This window comes from Solea senegalensis, linkage group LG19, assembly GCF_019176455.1.
Source record: "Solea senegalensis isolate Sse05_10M linkage group LG19, IFAPA_SoseM_1, whole genome shotgun sequence".
Classification (NCBI taxonomy): Eukaryota; Metazoa; Chordata; class Actinopteri; order Pleuronectiformes; family Soleidae; genus Solea; species Solea senegalensis.
Window position 1 is genome coordinate 12281096 of NC_058038.1, and position 19177 is coordinate 12300272.

At 40.1% G+C, this 19177-nt stretch overlaps 2 protein-coding genes across 3 annotated transcripts in view; one reads left to right on the top strand and one right to left on the bottom strand.

The window, feature by feature from the left end:
• Positions 1-1703: 1703 nt before the first annotated feature.
• prkcab (protein kinase C, alpha, b) overlaps positions 1704-19177 on the top strand; it is an 84855-nt gene continuing 67381 nt past the window's right edge. For both annotated transcript variants that reach the window (XM_044051346.1, XM_044051347.1), the window contains exons 1-2: positions 1704-1978; positions 2379-2410. In XM_044051346.1, coding sequence (XP_043907281.1) covers positions 1812-1978; positions 2379-2410 — 199 coding nt within the window. In that variant the 5' untranslated portion in view covers positions 1704-1811. The remainder of the gene's footprint in view (positions 1979-2378; positions 2411-19177) is intronic.
• Positions 2640-4128, bottom strand: LOC122785515 (formin-like protein 20). The gene is made up of 4 exons (XM_044051348.1): positions 3983-4128; positions 3828-3889; positions 2775-3752; positions 2640-2686 (listed from the first exon to the last, which is right to left on the bottom strand). Exons 1-3 carry the CDS (start codon positions 4003-4005, stop codon positions 2776-2778), a joined length of 1062 nt encoding a protein of 353 aa, XP_043907283.1. The 5' UTR covers positions 4006-4128; the 3' UTR covers positions 2640-2686; position 2775.

The window sequence follows — 19177 nt, forward strand, 5'->3', positions numbered from 1 at the left end:
TTTGGCCAGACCATGCATGGCGGTGGCAGCATCACTCCATTAGTGCTTCTCAGGGTATACAGAGAGTGATCAGAGAAGTGAGAGGAAATAAAGCAGCCAAACACAAAGATCTTTAAAGAAAAGCTTATCCAGAGCACTCAAAATCTGAAATCACTTTACATGGTGACCATAAGCACACAGCTAAGCATAGAAGAACATGTGTGGGTAGACTTCAGTATGGTCTTTCACTGAGGTGTTTAATATTTTTCTTTAAAAAAAAAAAAAAGTCCATTCAGGTCTACATAATTTGCAGAGCCATTTGAAGCAATGTGTTCCATCTTATCTATTCAGTTGTCCATGCACAAGGCTATAGGCTACTTTCCAGATTATTGTAAAGGAAGATATTTCATTATTGTGTTTCTTTCATTTCCCCCATTTTACCAAAATAAACATACAATTGCAAAACCAGAACAACACAAATGAAGAGATATTATCCCCAATTAAGACAGGATTTAGAAATAACTTTGTTTTAGTGGTTCTTCAAACTGTTTAGATGCTACATGGCAGGAGTTTCATGCGTGTTCCTAAACTGCAACGAACTTTAAATCCACAGGATGGCGCTAAAACGCAAGAGTCTTGTACGACAGTGAGAAACACAAGAAAAGCCATGTTGCATTCAGGTGCTCCTCGTATTTTATTTTTACCCATTTAATCTACGTTAGAAAAATTCTCCCTTAATAGTGACTTAACACAAATGTAGATCTATAAAAAGTAATTTTTTCTCTCAACCTATTAACTTTTTTGTATAAACTAGGCCTAATTTAATATGCAATGTATAACGCACTGGTCCCGGGGATTTGGATGCAGATCTATGGTTTAGTAGTGTACAGACAATGCCTCACTTTCACTTTATCTCCTCCACTGCACACCTAATTCTAACTTTTCTATCAACTGCAGTAAAGTTGTATTAAATTATGAAATTGTTAAACCAACTTTGTCTGTATTTGATCTCCAAGCTCTCAATTATAAATTTGTTCTTGCATTTTCAATTTATGTTGTGTCTTTAAACATCTTATGTGGGCAGGACTAGATAAGCTTTTGCTTCTCCCGCTTTCCCTTTCGGTTATGTTATTGTGTGAACTACACTAAGATGATGTGTGATGATGATTGATCTAACTGACATGACCGAAATAAACAAATAAAAAAATATTCTTATCAATTTACATTATATTTTGAGTATTTCATCCTTACTCGTTTACTTTCTTTATGCCCTTTAAAGATGACATTTCTGGGATGTTTTTTTATTCTCTGTAAAACACATTGAACCTATCGTTGAGTATGAAAAGTGCTTCACTGCCATGCCACGTGTTGTGTAGCCCAGTGGTTCTCGAACTTTTTACACCAAGTACCACCTGAGAAAACAGGAACATTATTGCCAACAATAAAATATAGATTAAGACGGAGTGAAAGACAGTTAAGTGACTCATTTAATGGATTATGTTTTTTGTCACGTTTCATTTTCTAAGCACAAAATTCCTCAGCTCCTCCCCAATCGCATACCAGGGTTTAAATAGAACAGTATTTCTGACTTTCTTCCAAGTACCACCATTTGAGCCCATAATGTGAATTCTTGAAAACGAAAAATTCCCACAGCACGTAAAGGCGCGCATCTGCGACGTCACAGAGAATGAAAAAGAAGCGCTCAGCTGTGGTGCGGGCAGAGAGGTGGTGTGCGGTCGTTCACAACACTCACCCACAGCGTCACTTGCCAGTGAAGAGAAGTTTGTGGGGTTTTTTGCGGTTTGTTTTTGCGGTTTGTTTTTGCACCCATCATGGCTGACCACCTTTTACATTACAACGACTCTGCTGGGGTTGGGAACCGCTTCGCCCGCAAAGGTGCTTTGCGGCAGAAAAATGTGCACGAAGTGAAAAACCACAAATTTACTGCGAGGTTTTTCAAGCAGCCGACGTTCTGCAGCCACTGCACAGACTTCATATGGTGAGTGCCCAGTCATACACGCTCTGTGTTTGGACAGTGGATGACAAGAGTGAAACCATGAACTTAACATGAAGTTCAAAGCTCTTTAACCATTTTTATAGAGATTAGTAACATTTTGTAGTGATTTTAGTTTTTTTCCTTTGATAGTTTGTGCCGTTTAGATTGTAAACTGAAGCTTTGATCAGAAAAGCAAAACGGATCGACTAGAAAAGTTCCCTCATCTTATGCCCTTTCAGACAGTTTATTTACACTAATCTTTTATGTTTAAGACCAAGTTGCTTCTGCTCTATCAGCTTATCAATGTTTTTCACTGACCATGTTTGATTACTCTAGTTGCCCAAAGGTTAACATCAGCTGTATCAAAGAATAAACCTTGACATTAATGCCTTGTTTGTTGCAGGGGATTTGGAAAACAAGGATTCCAATGCCAAGGTAAACATGACCTGCTTGTGTGTATTTGTGCATGTTAAAGTCCCTGTGATATGATAGGTCATAGATTTTGTCACCACACAGGCATCAGTGTAGCCAGCTCAGTGAAAGTGTGCGCCACAATCTTTCATTCAGTTCTATACTGAATGTTAAAGGACAATCAGGTTCTAAGTGATTCAGTGAAAAAGTACTGTGGGGTTTGCACATTTACCATGAAGCACACTGCAAATTGTTCAAATGTAAAAAAAAATAAAGTTTATTCCATGGGTTGCAATCATTCTGCAAGCAATAAAGTTAGAGATTAGTCACAGGACAGCTTCTTTGACACATTTGAGCATTAAGGCTTAAGCTTGAAGTATGAACATACCTCAAGGAGCAGCCCCTACAGGCATGATGGGGTCAAATTCAGTAGAGTATTTTAACTTGCTGAGGAGTTGCCTGTATCTCTGGTAGCCATCTCTGTACTGGATGATGTACCTTGGAGGAGGTGGTGGCGGAGGAGGTGGAAGGATTGGCTCACTCACTCTTTGGGAAACCACTTTCTTGGCAGGTTGTTGTGGACGTCTCCCTTTTTGTGGTTGGTAACCCACTTGCCCAGAGTTGAGGTTCTTTCTTCCAGAGTTTGAGCTTCCCTTTCCAGGTGAAGGGAGATTGGGGTGACTTGGGACCACAGGCTCTGAGGAATAATCCGTTGAAGACCCTGGACTCACATAACGAGATTGGTCGTTCCCTCCTGCAGTTTCAGAAGTGCTGCTAGAACTTTGAGATTGTGCTGCATTTTCAGAGGGATAGTCAAAGAGTTCCTCATAGATCAGATTGGGAATTTCACCTTCAGATGTACCAGTGTTGGAGTCTTGTCTTGGTGAACTAGCCTCAGCAGGACCACTGGGTACTGGTTCCGGCTGCCAGTGAAAACCTGGAGGCTTTACAGCCTGATAAGGGTCAGGCTCAGCATATGGTTCATTTTGAGCTGCACCACCGCCACTTGGGGAGGCATTCATGTCATTTGAAGGAGCAGCAACATTAAATGACTGAGGTTGGACAGGGTCTGGCTGCTGCTGATATTTGGGTTTTAAAGGAAAGGTGAGTGGCTTGTTAAGGTTTTCCAAACCCCAGTCTCTTGGCTGACCATTAACAAGTCCCTCTACTTTAGGAGCATTAAGCATTGTACGTCGAGTCGGGACCACGGCTGGCTGCTGTGCAGGTGAATGCTTGGTTTTGCTTGGATAAGCCCCTGGTTGTGTATTTGAACCTTGCCAGTCATCGAATGATAGAGAACTCACCTCTTCATCCTGCCCATCATTGCCGAGGTTACGAGTGTCAGTGTTGTAAGGATATCGATACCCTGTAAAAGTTAAACATAAGATAATGTAGATGGTATTTTAGGACTAATGTCTGTAGCAATTGAGAAAGTAATTACCTTTTTTAGTGTGTAAACCAGCGCCAGTGCCGTCAAACAGCAAACAACAAATCCATGAAACCCTGCAAGAGAGACCAGAAAAATATCCAATTACATTCCCCATTTTAGAGGTACTTCAAAACAAAAAAGCCAAGAAACTAATTAATAAAACAAACCATAAAAGGCATCCAAGAGCCATGGCTGTTTGCAGAGCAGCGGCACCTGCACTCCTCAGGCACGATGGTGTGAAACAAGCAGAGCACAGGAACTAACTGGACCTGAGCACCACCTCTGGTCTTGTTTTATCCCTCTGTGTCCTTCATATGGGAAGTCCAGGTCTTTATATGTGAAGATCGTTAGCAGCAGCTGCTCATGAAGCAATCAGTGGACGTATTGCTAACAGGTGTGGAAGCTGAACGTCACCACCCACTGTTTGGGCCGTTCTTAACAAAGCGTTTATGCTGATATGTTATTTCTTTGTCTGTTTGAAAAGCACGTACACCAACTATTGTTGCTTACTGGGTAGAGTCAGGGTGTCATATGCATGGTCTGAAATCAACACCCCATTACACTTTCAACATCTTGTACTGTGTCAGGTGAAGTGGGAAATGAAAGGTTGAGGACAGGTGACACAGTGGTTATCACTGTTGCCTCACAGCAAGAAAGTGCTCGGTGGAGTCCTCAGTGTTGTGTTAGCGCGTCTCCGGTTTCCTCCCACCATCAAAACATGTTTGAATGAATTCAATACATATTTGGTCAGGTGTGGGAGGGGCTGCGTCACTTTCTGATCTGACATTGAAGAAATGTTTATTTTTATTCATTTAATCCACACCACAATTTGACCTGTTCATAGATATTAGCTCTCTGCATACTGTATGCCTGTTGTTCATTATGAAATAATTCATCAGTATTCATCTAATTAACCAAATCCACTCCAAAAATTGAATGGTTATTTCTTTCTTTAGTCATGCCCCAAGCCTCCAGTGAATTCCATGGAACTAGGCTCAGTAGTTTTGTTTTTTTTAAGCTATCCTGCTAACAGTCAGGCAAACAGCCAAACATACAAACAAGGCTGTTTGCACTAAAGCGTAACCTCTTCAGTAGAAGTAATGAGAGGAAAGGAAACATCTTTTACGTCTGCATCAGACAATAGACCCATCACACACATCTATTTTTAAAAGCATCTTGTTCCAACTCACCTGTTTGGGTTTGTTTGTAGCACAGATATTAAGAGCATCTATGTCCTCTCAAGCCAACGAGTGTCATTCTGTTTCAGTGTCATGTTTCATGAGTGATGCTTCAGTGAGAGGATCTGTGGCTTTACTCGACACTCTCCTCGAAACACTGTGCCTCTACGTATGCCCAACATGCACCACCAGCTGTTTCATCATATCTGTGATCATTGGCACATGGATAGGAATGATGTGACTGAAAGTCGCTCTTGTATATCAGTAAGCTGTCAGTGAGTTTAACTCATAACATAACGTGTATGTATGAAAAGCATGTCTTAAGATAAATAAACCTAGACTAGAAATAGTAGACACACTCTTACCAGCTGATTAATTAGGGTTGTGTTATTGTTCAAGCGTAGGGGTACTCCTAAAATTGTTGTTGTGTTTTCCATATTTCCTGAATGTGCTACACACATACACACAGTTTTTCTTTATGTCATATGTGTACACATACACTGCGTGGGCCGCAGCACGGTTTCTCATGAATGTAGGCTGATGTGTGCTCTTGGGTGTAGACAGCATTGTTGTTGCAGAGTGTGCACAAGGAATGAGAGCCATGTAGAGGGGGAATAAGCTCTAGATGTTATAATTTGCAGGACATGGCAGGAATTCTCTTGTGATTCACAGTGGCACATTAAGAACATTAATAACTTGATGAGCCCTGGTTGTTTTTACTTGAATATATGATTTTATTACAGATCTGTATACAGACAAGATTCCTGGTACAGACAGACAGACAGACATATCAAGGACCTTGGAGTATAATAGCAGTGGAATTTGAGTTTATACCACTGGCAAGAACAGATAACAGTCTACGTCAGCATAAGTTATGTTTGGATCAGTGGAGACGTTCAAGGTCCAGCTTATCCCAAAGCTGAGACAGGGTGGCACCGCCCAACTGTAAACATAAAACATTGTGAATCTAGAACATTCCAAAAACCATTGGTCATGCACAATATTACGGATGTTCAAATATGCACTAGTCTGAAAATTGCCTAACATGTGTATATAAACTCTAGTATCAATAATATCGACTCTAGTTTCTTCATGGATTGGATGTTGTTCTTTTTTCTTTTTTTTACTGTATTTACTGACACTATTGGGATCATATGGTATAAAAAGAGACGGAGCAGAGAAGCTGTAGCTTTAATGCATATTAATTGAAATCGAGGCATATTTTAAATGTGAATGAAAACGTATCTTTCTTCATTTGTTAAGTTAAAGAGCAGAAGTCATATAATTATGCCTCTTCACAGTCATAGCATTAGAACTGGGGTGGGTAAGTTCAAACTCGAAACTTAAAAACCTGTTCAAAATATACAGCCTACAAGCACTCGAGACTGTGTGAAGTAGTTCTAAGTTGTCCAGCAGAGCACTAAAGCTTTTGAAAGCAATATGTGGAGATATTTCTGGTTCCAGATCCCCATAGATGGCTAAATAAAAAATGAACATCTGTGGACTCAGCTGTTCGTGGAGAGAAATAAATATCTTATAGTCATATAGCCCTTATTTCCAGCAGAAACAAGTAAGTAGACGTCTAAAATAATTTTTCCGCCAGACTTACTGTTTGGCATTTCTGGTTAGTAGTCAGCAGGCATTAAGAACAACTTAAAAAGAAAACATTGCTTCTAGAAAAACAGGTATTATGTGCGCTGTCAGGGTTTGATCCAAGCAAAATGCTTTAATGGAAGTGGAATCTTCCTGGAAACAAGACGGGGCTGTACTGTAGATGCGATGTGCTGTAAGAACAAGGAAAACCACCTGAAAGCATCCCTGTAGTATCTGTTGATTTCACTTTGTTGATAGTAAACCTACAGAAGACCATGCAGTACTGTAGAAGTGGCTGGGCTATGAAATGCTGGTAAAACTACTAAGGTGATGTCTTATAAGGACATCAGCAGCCACATGTAAAACCACAGCCAATCCTACTGGTATGAGTTGGTGTCCTAAGTAACAGTTGATGAAGTTGTATTATAGTGCATACTTTTTCATTCATTCAATCAATCAACAGTCCACACTGAACAACAGCACAGAATAATCGAAAATATCCTCTCCTCCCATTCCACAATAAGATGTTGAACTGACCTGCCATCTCCATATGTTATTGATAGTTTTTAGTGATCCCAGTGTCATCATTAATTTTTATCAGTTTTCACGCAGGTTTGATTTTAACACATAGTTTCTTAGGTGTTTCTTTCCCCCCTCTTCACCCATGCACCTCCACTATATAATGAGTGGTGGAGTGTCACCCAGAATAGTTTCTTGACAGAGGAACTGTCTTAATTAAAGTGTCTCCGTCTGCGGTGGAGAACTGTAGTTCTCAGGGTGGTGACTGGTTTTCTTTACCTTTTTAATTTGTAAACCTGATGTCTGCTTCTGCCTTTTAAGGGCTGTAGGATGCATAAAACATAAGTACAGATTAATAATTGAATTAAACCTGCAGTGTATACCTTTGTCTCCCCCCTCTGGCAGTGAAAGTTATTCATTACACCCAATTCATTATTTAGGTTGCACAAATGATTACACAGTACACTGTATGTACAAAACGTGTCCAAGAATAATCATGTGACTTCATTGTCATTGTCTATCTTCGGTGCCTCCCACTTTGTTACTGCCCAAATGTCATAGTGTGAAACTGTGTTTGGATGCTCTGCTTGTCCTCCTCGTCTCATCTTCCTCCCCAGCCTTTGATGCTGAGCATCTCTGGCAATGGCTGTGTCCTCTGGAGAGTTGAGAACCCATCACAGGCAAGGGAAGCACTGTGTTTGAGGTTAGGGAGGCAGGTGCAAGTAGAAAAGGAAGAGGATGTAGCAATCGAGCGAGGGTGGAGAGGAGGTGAGAAGGTGCAAAGGTGAACATAAAGGACTAAATATACACAGGAGGGTTTGCAGTTACGTGGATGGATGTTTGTTAGGCTGAGAAAGACGATGAAGTCAACGTGGCCTTTCATACAGTCTGGCTTCTCGCTTCAGAGTTTTGGCAGAGATAAAGCAAACAGTGTGACGACTCGGAGCAGATGAAAGAGAGAAGGGTGTTATGGATATTATGTCTACTCAATTATAAACCGTGGCTATGTTTTATATGTGAGTGGTCCTGTCTCAGATAGTCTGGTGTGCGAATGTTAGTTTGTAACTTTTGATCCCATTGACTTGATACTTTTATTCATCCAGCAGATACAGAGCAATCATTTCATAACAGATGTTTCGCTGTTTGACACTGGGCAGGTAGTGTTTTGTTTAAGACATGACTACTGCTGAAAAGAACAGTAATGGATTACTAAACAGTCCAAGTGTTAAAACTTGCTATAAAGCTGCCACAGAGGTATTTGATCTGGACTTTCAGAGTAAAATACACTAACGTTGACATTTAAGTGGATTTCATGTTTAACAATTTATAATAATTCTGTTCTCCTTGACAGAAAACAATACTTTTCTAACCCTACACTCATCATTATGTGAATGGCAAAATCTGGAGAATGTCTCTACCTAGATTTCCAGATATTACCCATATATGGAAACAGCTTATGTTGGTCCCTGTGATAGAGTAGTGATCCCAAAGTCAGCCTGGGTGTTTGCAGGACGGTATTACTGTGTATTATTTCCATGTTGTTTGCATCTCTAAAACTGTAAGTGGCCCAGTTGGTCGTACATTGGAATACATTTGAATATAGAATGCAGACAATTTGCCTTCTCTCGTATACAACTCAGTCAATGTTTGCTGCTCATCAAGTGATACCGATGAGGTGTTTATCACGACGAGAGCGGTGTAGGCTGCTTCGCCAACCCCCCCTCGGACATTTATTACCCATGTGGGTGTCGTCATGTATGTGTCAGTTAGCGTGATGAGGGCTGACACATGCCTCCAACACGGCCTGCACTGAGCGCTAATGGCAGGAGAGAAGCTGAGCCACTCACCTTCCACTGTTAGACCGGAGCAGTGGATCTCATTTACCAATCAAGGAGCAGAAGTGAGGGGGTGTTGGAATATGAGAGTGACAGCTGAGCTACTTCTCATGGAGGAGGCTCTAAACAATAAACATCTTACACAATGGCAGGCTGCTCTTGTGAAGTGAAGTTGCTGAGATCTGAAGGGTCCTCCTGCTCGTCTCTGCTTTGACTATAAAGAAGGATATGTTCATTCATTAAATCTTGCTCAGTTGCTTTAAAATACATCAAAGCTTTGTTGCTTCAGTGTGAATTTTTCATCTTCCCCTGAAGACTGGGGGTGTTGTTCTGCTGTGCTTGACTGCTCATTTGTGGCCAAAATTATTATTATTAAATGATCATATATGAAGCTGTTAATACATTTGTGCTGAGTCATTTCAACGACTCCAACTGTGGAACGAATATTGTTTTCACGAAGAGAAGAAATATACGAAAAAGAAAGAAATGGTTTCGCTGATTGTTATTCATATTTTTACAGTCTGTGAAGCCTGCGATGTATAGCACTTTTGGATTGTAGCGGATTTTACATTTTTATATGAATACTGATTCATACTGTGGCTTTATCAAAGTCACAGTAAAGATAATTTACTTACTTCCATACCTTCATTTATTATAACTATAATGATAATTCATAACTAAATGACACTACATTTTATGCTAGGCATAACAATCACTAACTGAGACGTCTCACCTTGCTCCCCACAAATAAATTGTGTAATGTCGTTTCTGTTACATGCTGCAAAAGCAAAACATCTGCGAGTTTTCAAACATTCGAAATATTTAAAAAATGATTTCCATCAAACTTGACTGAGATCAAAGAAAACTCACAGCAAAACTTCCAGTTTCATTCCAAACTTTGTTCTCTTGAAGTTATCACGCTTGGCTGGAGTGTAAGAAGTGTCTGATGTGGATTCGTTAAAATAGACTTGGTGATTATGAAGAAATCACTAAAATATGACTAAATTTTCATCCCTTATCCAACTGAATTGAAATAAGACCAGAGAGGAATCTGGCTGGGATCATTATATATATATATATTAGTGCTGTCAAATGATTAAAATATTTATTCGCGATTAATGGCATTAATGTCATAGTTAACTCGCAATTAATCGCACATTTGTGTCTATTCTAAATGTCGCTTGATTTCTTTTTGTCCCATTATTTTTTCTCATTTTAATGCTTATATCAACATAAAAAAATAAGATCCGGTGTAATGTTGTAGTTTTTCTAACGTTACTAGTTGTTGCAACAGCATGTGGAAAAAAACTACTAAGCTAAACTAAAAGTTTGCTAGGCCAAAAGGAACGTTAACCTCGCGGAAAAAAAAATTGACGCCGTTAAAATGGGTTTGCGTTTACCCCTTTAAAAATGCGTTTAACTGACAGCACTAATATATATATATATATATATATATATATATATATATATATATATATATATATCCACAATATATACAATGCTGCTTCTGCTTGTCTGCTTTATAGTTAAACAATTGTCTGTTCTCTCCGTCACACTCCTCCTCCTTTACTCTCCTTCTTTCTGTATCTTTCTCTCCACACTCCTTACTCAAGACTACTGTGGCAACAAAAGTGGGCCATTTCCATTTTGTTATCATGGTAACAGCTCTTCTGGGCAGATTTAATGTGTGTTTTACATTATCAGTCCACATCCACTCCGGTTGCAGCCACTTTGTCCTTTTCTGTTGGTCATGCCACTGCTTGTTGGGCCAATTAAAAAAAATAAAAATAATAATGATTAAGCAAACACAGAGTTAGATGTTTCCTTTTAGGAATTCATCCTCAAAGTTCAGATATTAATACCTGTTCTTTTTGTTCTTTTCACATGAAAACTCTACATTCACTGTAAAGAAAAGATCAACACGCTGAGTCTCTTTTCAGTTTGCATTATTTCTTCGTTTTTGCCTCAAAGGCTGTCAAAGTCACACATTGTCAGGACATATTCGCTGTCATGATTCATTGTCTGCACTGGGGGCAGCACTTGTGCGCTTGTCACATGGAGACCCTAAACAGCCTGCGCCCGAAAGGCATTAGATCTGTGTGACAGTTAGCACCCCTAAAGCCAGAGTGACACAAGACCTTGTTATGTGTCAGCATAAGGGGATTGCCACAGTCTGGGTGCTAGACAAAGAGCTCTCATTTATAACCACTTACTCTGAAGAGGGGGTGACGATAAAAGTAAATGGAAGATGGCAGGATTGAATAGGAGAGGGCAGGTGATGATTTACACGACAAATATATCCTGTTTGCTTTGACTGATTCATTAAAGAAATGCAGCAGCGGTCGGGAGTGTTTGGTTTTCATTCACTCATCAGTAACTTCGTCCAGCTCTGAAACGACTGTGGTGGAATGAAAATGGACTGACATCGGTGGGGTAAACTTAAACACACTGGTTATAGACATGCATATTCTAATGTGGTCCATTAGATTCTTACAACTGAGTGGTAAATACAACAACAGTGATGTTACAGGTTGCTACCTCTTCACCGACACGAATAAATCCCCACAATGTTCTTGTGCAACTTGCTGTTTCTCAAATATTCCCATGGGGGCCTGTGCTCTGCCTTCTGCTCTCCAGTAAATGTCACCTACAGAATTGGTTCTCTCTTTACTCCTCTTTAGAATCTACTGTAAAATTGTGCCAGATATGGTATGGTAGTATGGTGTGTCGAGGTTACTATAGTAACAGTGATTGGCTGTTGCTCTGTTTGTGACGTGCCAACTAGAACACCCCAGGCGAGCGTTTCCCTCTAACAACCCATTGTTTCCAAATAATCCTTAAATGGTGATTCGTGTCACCTTCTCAGCTTCCAGAATTGGCTCTTAATGGCCGTGACAATGCGTTGTTTTTTTTAGCAGTGTGTGTGAAACGTTTGTCATCTTATAAAACACCATGTAATACCAAGATGTGAACAAAGCGCGGTGATCCCTGAGCAAACAGCACCGACGAGCACAGAAACAGGAAGGAGCGTCTTCCCCAGTTTTCAGTGCGGCAGTGGCCACCGCAAGTGCAATATTTTCATTCCGGCTGAGTGTCTTAGCAGATCATGTCAAAATGTTTTGCTTGCATAACTCAACGTCATATGCTGACATTAAAAGGGGTCTTTTTGGAGGCTCGGCAGCATTACTCAGCTCAGAGTGGGTAGTTAATTGTCAGGGAGCTGCCTGTGTGTTTTTGCTGAGACACAATGCAGTGTAATAAGATGACACATGCTGTTGCCTCATAATCTCTCTTTTAACAAACAGAGGCAAAGGAGCACTTGGAGAGGGTTGGGAGGGGCAAATCATAGGATGGAGAGAGCGAGGCGAAGGTATTAGGAAGCAGTATTTGATTCTGTTTCTTTTTTAAAAAATTGTATGACTGTATTTGTGTGTATTTGTGTGCATAAACAACAGTAGAGCGTGACAGAAGCAGTCACTGCACTGTGATTTAATCCGTGTGCAGTTTCCAAAAATGGCACAAGGTGCAGAGAAAGAGGAGCTTCCTGACAAGATGTAATAAATGCCTGGCTCCAGGCTGGCTTTTTGTCATATATATATATATATACATATATATATATATATATATATATATATATATATATATATATATATATATATATATATATATATATATATATATATATATATATATATATTTATATACAGTGCATACATGCTGATAACTTTCTTACACACGTTTAACGTGAGTTACAAAATGGCATTTTCGTTCTTGTGTGGTGTCTCCTAACAATAAAATGCCTTTGAATTAATCTCTGATTATTTGGCCTGTGTGCAAGCTAACATCATGCAAGCGCTGGCTAACGTGTAGAAGGAGTTTCATACAAAAGACACTGGGTGTAAGATGGTACAATATGCAGCGTCTTCATCCATAATAGTGCACCAATTTTATATATGGTCTTTGAAACTGGGGATGCCCAGTTATTTATACAGAAATTCTGCCACCTCCTATTCCTCCAGTTCCTCCAATCATTGTGCATAAGCCCAGTGTCCGTGCCCGCCCACTACTCCCTGAGACGCTGGTTTTATTCACTGTTATGGAAATGTTGTATAGTTGATTGTGTTCTTGTGCACCTTTAGCAATGAAATGTACATACAACAGCTACACATTTTATGACATTTTAGAGCTGTCATACAGCAATCGCCTCCAAAGAGGGCAGTGATGGACATAGAGCTGGAGAAGATGTGGGGAGAAAAAGCAACTGTGATAGGAGCATTAGGGGCTATCACCCCCCAAACTGGACAAGTGGCTCCGGAAAAGAGAACACCTACATTCAAGCATCAGCTCTTAGTGAAACCATCAGTTGCCATGACAACACATGATGCAGTAAATGTTACTTAAGGTGAATGGGTTATCAAAGTGTGCATTTGTGTGTGTGAAACTTGGTTAGTCTGTTTGTGATGGAAACTGACTGTTGTCAGGGGAATTTAGAGCTGAAGTGCTCACCTCTGTGTGTCTCAGCACTCCAGCTGTACTTAATGAATTCAGTGGTGATTACAGCCACAGCTATTTTCGGGGCTGGTTTAAGTCAGAGATATCAGTCTTCTTGACCCACATAAGGTGAGCACAATATGCACTCAGAGGGATTTGCCGCTCGCTGGCTTTGTGTCTTATTTTGTGAGACTGAAGCGTCTTCGGGGACGATGCTGTGGAGAGAAAAGGTCGAGCTTTACTTTGCACATTCTCCTTTTTTCTTCTTTGCACCAAACTGCATTGTTCATCGTGGAGAAGGTAATTGAGGGAGGAAAATTGCTCACAGTAATGTATAATCCTAACGCGTATTCTTCAGCACTACTATTCAACAACCATAGTACATTTGAAACAACATTCATTTTGAAGCTGAGCAAATTTCTGTTGTAGTCAGTATCCATCCATCCATCCATCCATCCATTTTCTACCGCTTTCTATCGTCCACATGAGAGTTGCGGGAGGTGCTGTGCACAGCTCAGCTGACATAAGGCAACAGTCAGTGTATAAACAGCAATTTTCAGATACCAGTATCGGGTATAGGGTCTGATGCTGCCCTCATGTACTCTTATTTGTATTTATAAAAATGCTCTGACACTGCTGCACAGTGAGCTGAGCAGGTGTTCGGTAATAAGTGGATGTGTTGCAATGTCAGCAGTTTGGAAATACTTTAAGATAAGCAGTGACAACTAAAGTAGAGCAGACTGCAACCCGTGCTCTCCTAGACTAGTCAAGAGGAGGAAGAGGAGGAGGAGGAGGAGGGGAAAAGTGGCTCCTTCAACACCAGTAATTTGATTAAACGTCTGAAGAACTAACTCGATGCTGAACAATATTAAGTTACCTCTAGTTCAAGTCTCTGCCTATTTTGCTTATCTAAAGTGTGGTGTTCAATTACAAATGAGGCTATCTTGTAAGTTGTTTAACATATGACAATTTAAATAAAGCATAAAATGCTGATCTATTGTCTTATATTCATCTGTTGATGTCAAATCCTAATGTTTTAAGTGTACAGCAAAAATAAAGGAATTGGCCTCACTCTTCCAATACTTTTGGAGCCGAGTGTAAATGTTTAACCAGTGGTGATAGTAGCTAATGTTGTATTTTGTTCACAGTCAAAATAAAGCAAAACCCATTTGTTTTCAACAGTTTTTCTGTTATGCTATTATTAAGTATATGTACTTGAATTTAAATAGTCGTATTACTAGCTTGGCGCATCCATACATTATATATGTTAGAAATTTTGTGTCTGAGAATATTTGAAAAAAACAAAGACAAAACCTCATTTTTAAAAACTTAGTTCTTTTTTTTTTAGTCACTCAAATTTGGTATCTTTCTGTGAGCTGATAAAGTCAGAAGCGAGAATTTTATCACTTTTTAAAGAAAAGCAGTAAATGTTCACATGGGTTAGGTAAAAAAACAACTGATGACTGATTCATAAATGTACGGTCAACATTTGTAATTTTTATTCTTACAATTACTAAAGATAAAGGTGTCTGTGACGGTTCTGAAGTCATCCAGGTCACGGTAGTCGTAATGCGGAGGCAACTGGACTTCTGTCAGGCTCCAGAAGACTCGTTTCGAATCTCATCCAAAAGGCGTCTTCAGTTCTGACTCATGTGACCTCAACAACTGACCCCAAGGTGCCACCACGGGTTTGAAAACCTGGGGACTCCCACACTTGAATCAGAAGTGAAGAATCCTTATGGATGAGAGGCAAAATGTCGTCAAGAACTGAATCCAGTTGCCTCCGTTTTTAGCATTTAAAGATAAAGGTGTCGCCCTTTCCTATGAAAAGAGTGATGAGAAAGGTGCAGAAAAAAAACGATATGAAATAGTGTTAAAAAGAAAAGCAGAAAATGTGTGGCCCAGATGGACACATGGGACTTTCCTAACCTCAGAGAAATATTTTTGCTATTTCTGTGCAAGGACAAAGATGCAGGGGGTCAGGGAGACTTACTGTAGAGGCGGAGGGTTAGGAAATGCATGTGCCAGTTTTGTGAAGCGTGCACTCCCTTCTTCCTGCTCACGTTGTGCTGTAAGGACGTGTGTGTGTGTGTGTGTGTGAGTGTTTTCACTTGGTGGTTTGTGTAGTCTGAGGGTCACCCAGGAAGAGACTGCAGAGAGGCTCTTAGTCATACTCACACCTCGCTCCCTGTTTACCTGAGCGTCCATCTGTCTACATATTTAGTCCATGCTGTAAACAAATTAAAATATGCAAATGTGTCCCTGAATGAAAGGTTCCAATAAATACAGTGTGAAGATTGTGTGTAGAACTTCAAATATTGCATAGTATTTTTGACCTATAAAAGCAAAATAAAAACAAGAATTTGCACAAAGTCTGTGAGTAGAGGTGGTAACTGAGGCTGGCATCCTCTTATTTTTTTTATGTCCAAACCTGATCCGAGTGCGACACATTTAATGTAAGCTGAAGCACTGAGTTTGAATTACCCTTGTGTGGTTTTTGTTACCATAGGCACCATTTGTTGCTTTTTCCCTAATTACACGTGTGGGCACCCTGTAAAAATGATCATCCAAAGGTGTTTTTTTATTGTTTTTTTTAATGTCACGCACATTAATGACCGTTGCCTGTGTTGCTGCATGTGCACTTGTAGAAAAACAAGTTCATCACTTCATTTCCTTTGATCAGTTGGCCCATTGTAATTCATAGTTAAGAGTTAATAGGCACATGCTTGCTACCTGTCACCTACCAAGAGAATCAGATCTTAACCCAAAGATTATTTTCTAGATATTTGACTGATCCTGTTGGACTGTGATTAGTTGTGGTATCCATCCTATAATTCATGTTGTTTTTAAAGGAACAGGAAAGGTGTGTACGTCGGCTTGAGCTCAGACCAACTGACTGTCCATAACATAATCCGTTTTTAGAATTACTTATCCTGTGCAACAAAGTATAGTTGATTTTATTTTTATTACTGGTTGTTCTTCGAATTTTGTTTGTTTTTACCATTGTGATATATGTAAAGCTGTGTTTTGAACTGATAGTACAGTTCAGTTTGGTACAGTACGGTACAGTTTGGTACAGTAAATCCCTGGGTCAGGCTTGCATTTCGACTTAAAACGGAACCTTTACTTGTCATCAAACGCACAACAGACAAAAATGGAAGACATCCAGTACCTTGTTTTTTGGTTATTGTCAAGCTTTGTATGAGAATAGCTCACACGGGAGTTGCGGTTTTCTGTCTCCCAATCACCTGACCGTACCGTACCATATTACTCTGGTACCCCAAGGGAACGGTACCAAAAAATGGAATGGTTGGGGCCAATTATTTTGGTACTATTCCAAATGGGAACGCAAAAGACATATGTACAGTTCCGTACTGTACTACGGGTAGTAGAAGCACGGCTTAAGATGACCTTGAGTGTCCTGAAAGGCGCGCATAAGTGAAATGTATGATTATTTACGAGTCTCTACAGTCTCTCACTCAAAGATGACACATTTATAAGGTTTAATAACCATCATTGTGAGGTAGAATCTAAGTAAGCGTAGTATACGCAGTAAGATGAAGGGTTGAACATAAAACCCTGTCACGCAGCAACAGACAAGACTTAATGTCTTGGAAAACTGCAAGCTGATGATAATAAGTAGGAATGTGCACTGATGATATGAATGCACTAGGCAGACGTTCAAGGGAATTCACACACACTCACAAAGACTAATGCATGTGATGGTCATGTATGATGTCAGATATCTTCTAAACACAGCAATACACACACGTCTCCATCTGTTTTTTTACATAATTGTGCGAGCCCATGCACATTCACATGAACCCCATCCGCAGTGTTCTCACCTCGTGCTCTTTTCTGGCAAAAGGGACAAGAGGACAGGATATGAAGGCTGTCAAATCCGAGTCTCTAATTGGAGGTGTCACCGTTGTGTCCCCTCCTCATCTTTCCCAGCCTCCCATGCCTTGCCCAGGGCAAATATAGCAACAGGCACCACAGGGGACAGTCAGCGCTTTGCTCGCCTGTTTTCTTTGGCATCTGCAGGATAGCATGGAAGGAATTTTATCCGTTTGATCTGTGTTTATTGTCTCAAGGGCTGCACTAATGAAATTATAAGGGAGAGTGTTTTTTAGATAATGCATTCTCTGTGTGTGAGAACGCGTCGCTCTAATACAACTTCCCTTTTTGTCAACTCGTATCTATAATATAACAGATTGCCAAAATAGAATTTCTCCCCTACCAACAGGACAAACAGCTCTCAATATATTATAGGGCTTGGCAAGATATAGGAATAATCAAACAATGTATTATTAATATGTCCATCCCTCATATGTTATATGAAAATGTTTGGATAACACTGCTTCTGAAAATGTACATACATTTTAATGTTTAAAACCATGCAATACCTTCTCAGTCATGTGACCAACTGACTCACAAACCAATGACAAATTGTATTATTTTCATTCAAGTAAATGCAGTTTAAATCATGTGCAGATGCTTTGTACCCTTGTATAAGGAAATATATGAGAATAAGAGATTCATTTGTAAGACAGTGGTTTAAAACAAATCAAGTAACTCAGCAATAAACATCATTTGAATGACAAAAGGTGAACATAATACGAATATAACATTTTATTCTTTTTTCAATGATTCAGTTAATAAATCATCTTAAAAAGACTCAAGAGTATGTCATCCTAAAATTTAAAATAAAGCAAAATATTCACATAAAAGAAGCAAATATTGGGACATTTGGTTAGTAGTAGAATTAAATGGTTAAGTGGACGCCAGAGTTGTTGTCTGTATAAAGTTAATCACCGACTTGTTTCAGTAATGTAATGTTAGTGTTATGCATTTAGCAACTGTAACACATGTTGTAGCTGCTGCTGGACCGACGCGTACACGCAGTATCTCGCTGCAGAGCAGGAAACAAGTAAACAAACCCCATCAACCACACCTCGCATGGCAACAGTCAGACAGCAAGACAGGCTCACACCCACTCACGCGCTGTACACACACAGAAACACACGCACAGTCATGTATAGTGAATGGCTGCTGTGTTCGTTTTCATCTAGCAGATAGCACAGCAGCACGTTGTCTGTGCGTCACCCTCGCAGGCCGGGTGCAAACTGAATGACGGGCAGACACGGTAGCCGTGACAAGTCAGTTCAGACCGTGTCAACAGCTCTTTGATCACGGCCGGCAGCGTGGACGGAGCGGATCCCGCCGGAGCAGTGTGGCGGTGGAAGCCGGTGAGTGAGAAATTAGGCCTCCATCTGTAAGAGCTGCTCTTCACGTGGAGCCACAGAGGGATGGCAAGAAAACACAGTGGCAGACACAGGAGTGAGTGGGTGGCCTTAATTATATCTGAAAGTGAGGTTAACCGCATACATATTCAGCGGACTAGTGTAATCACCCTTTTGTCGAGAGCCGTTGAAAAGGAAAAGAAGGGTGTGAGGCTCAAAACCACTTGAAACCTACAGGGATTCATTGTTTCTGTCTGTGGTTGCGGTTCACACTTTGTTTATTCAAGGCTAATTTGTGTGATTATTGGGTGGGAGGTTTTTTTTGTTGTAACACCGAAAAAAACAACAACAACAAAAAAAAACAATTAAAACCATCCATCACTGAAGCGTACATTTATTAAGCTGTACTCTGGGTGACACCTTGTTCACCGGTCAGGTCCTTTAAGCAGGTGACCTCGACCTCTTAAAAATTCTGCTGATATCATTATGGAAATTGTGGTCAA

Bases quoted from the DNA above. Each gene is read 5' to 3' on its own strand.
- LOC122785515 (XM_044051348.1), bottom strand. From the start codon at position 4,005: ATGGCTCTTGGATGCCTTTTATG. The intron at 3,890-3,982 runs GTTTGTTTTATT...TCTCTCTTGCAG, and splicing joins GCTCTTGGATGCCTTTTATG to GGTTTCATGGATTTGTTGTT. The intron at 3,753-3,827 runs GTAATTACTTTC...TAACTTTTACAG, and splicing joins TGGTTTACACACTAAAAAAG to GGTATCGATATCCTTACAAC.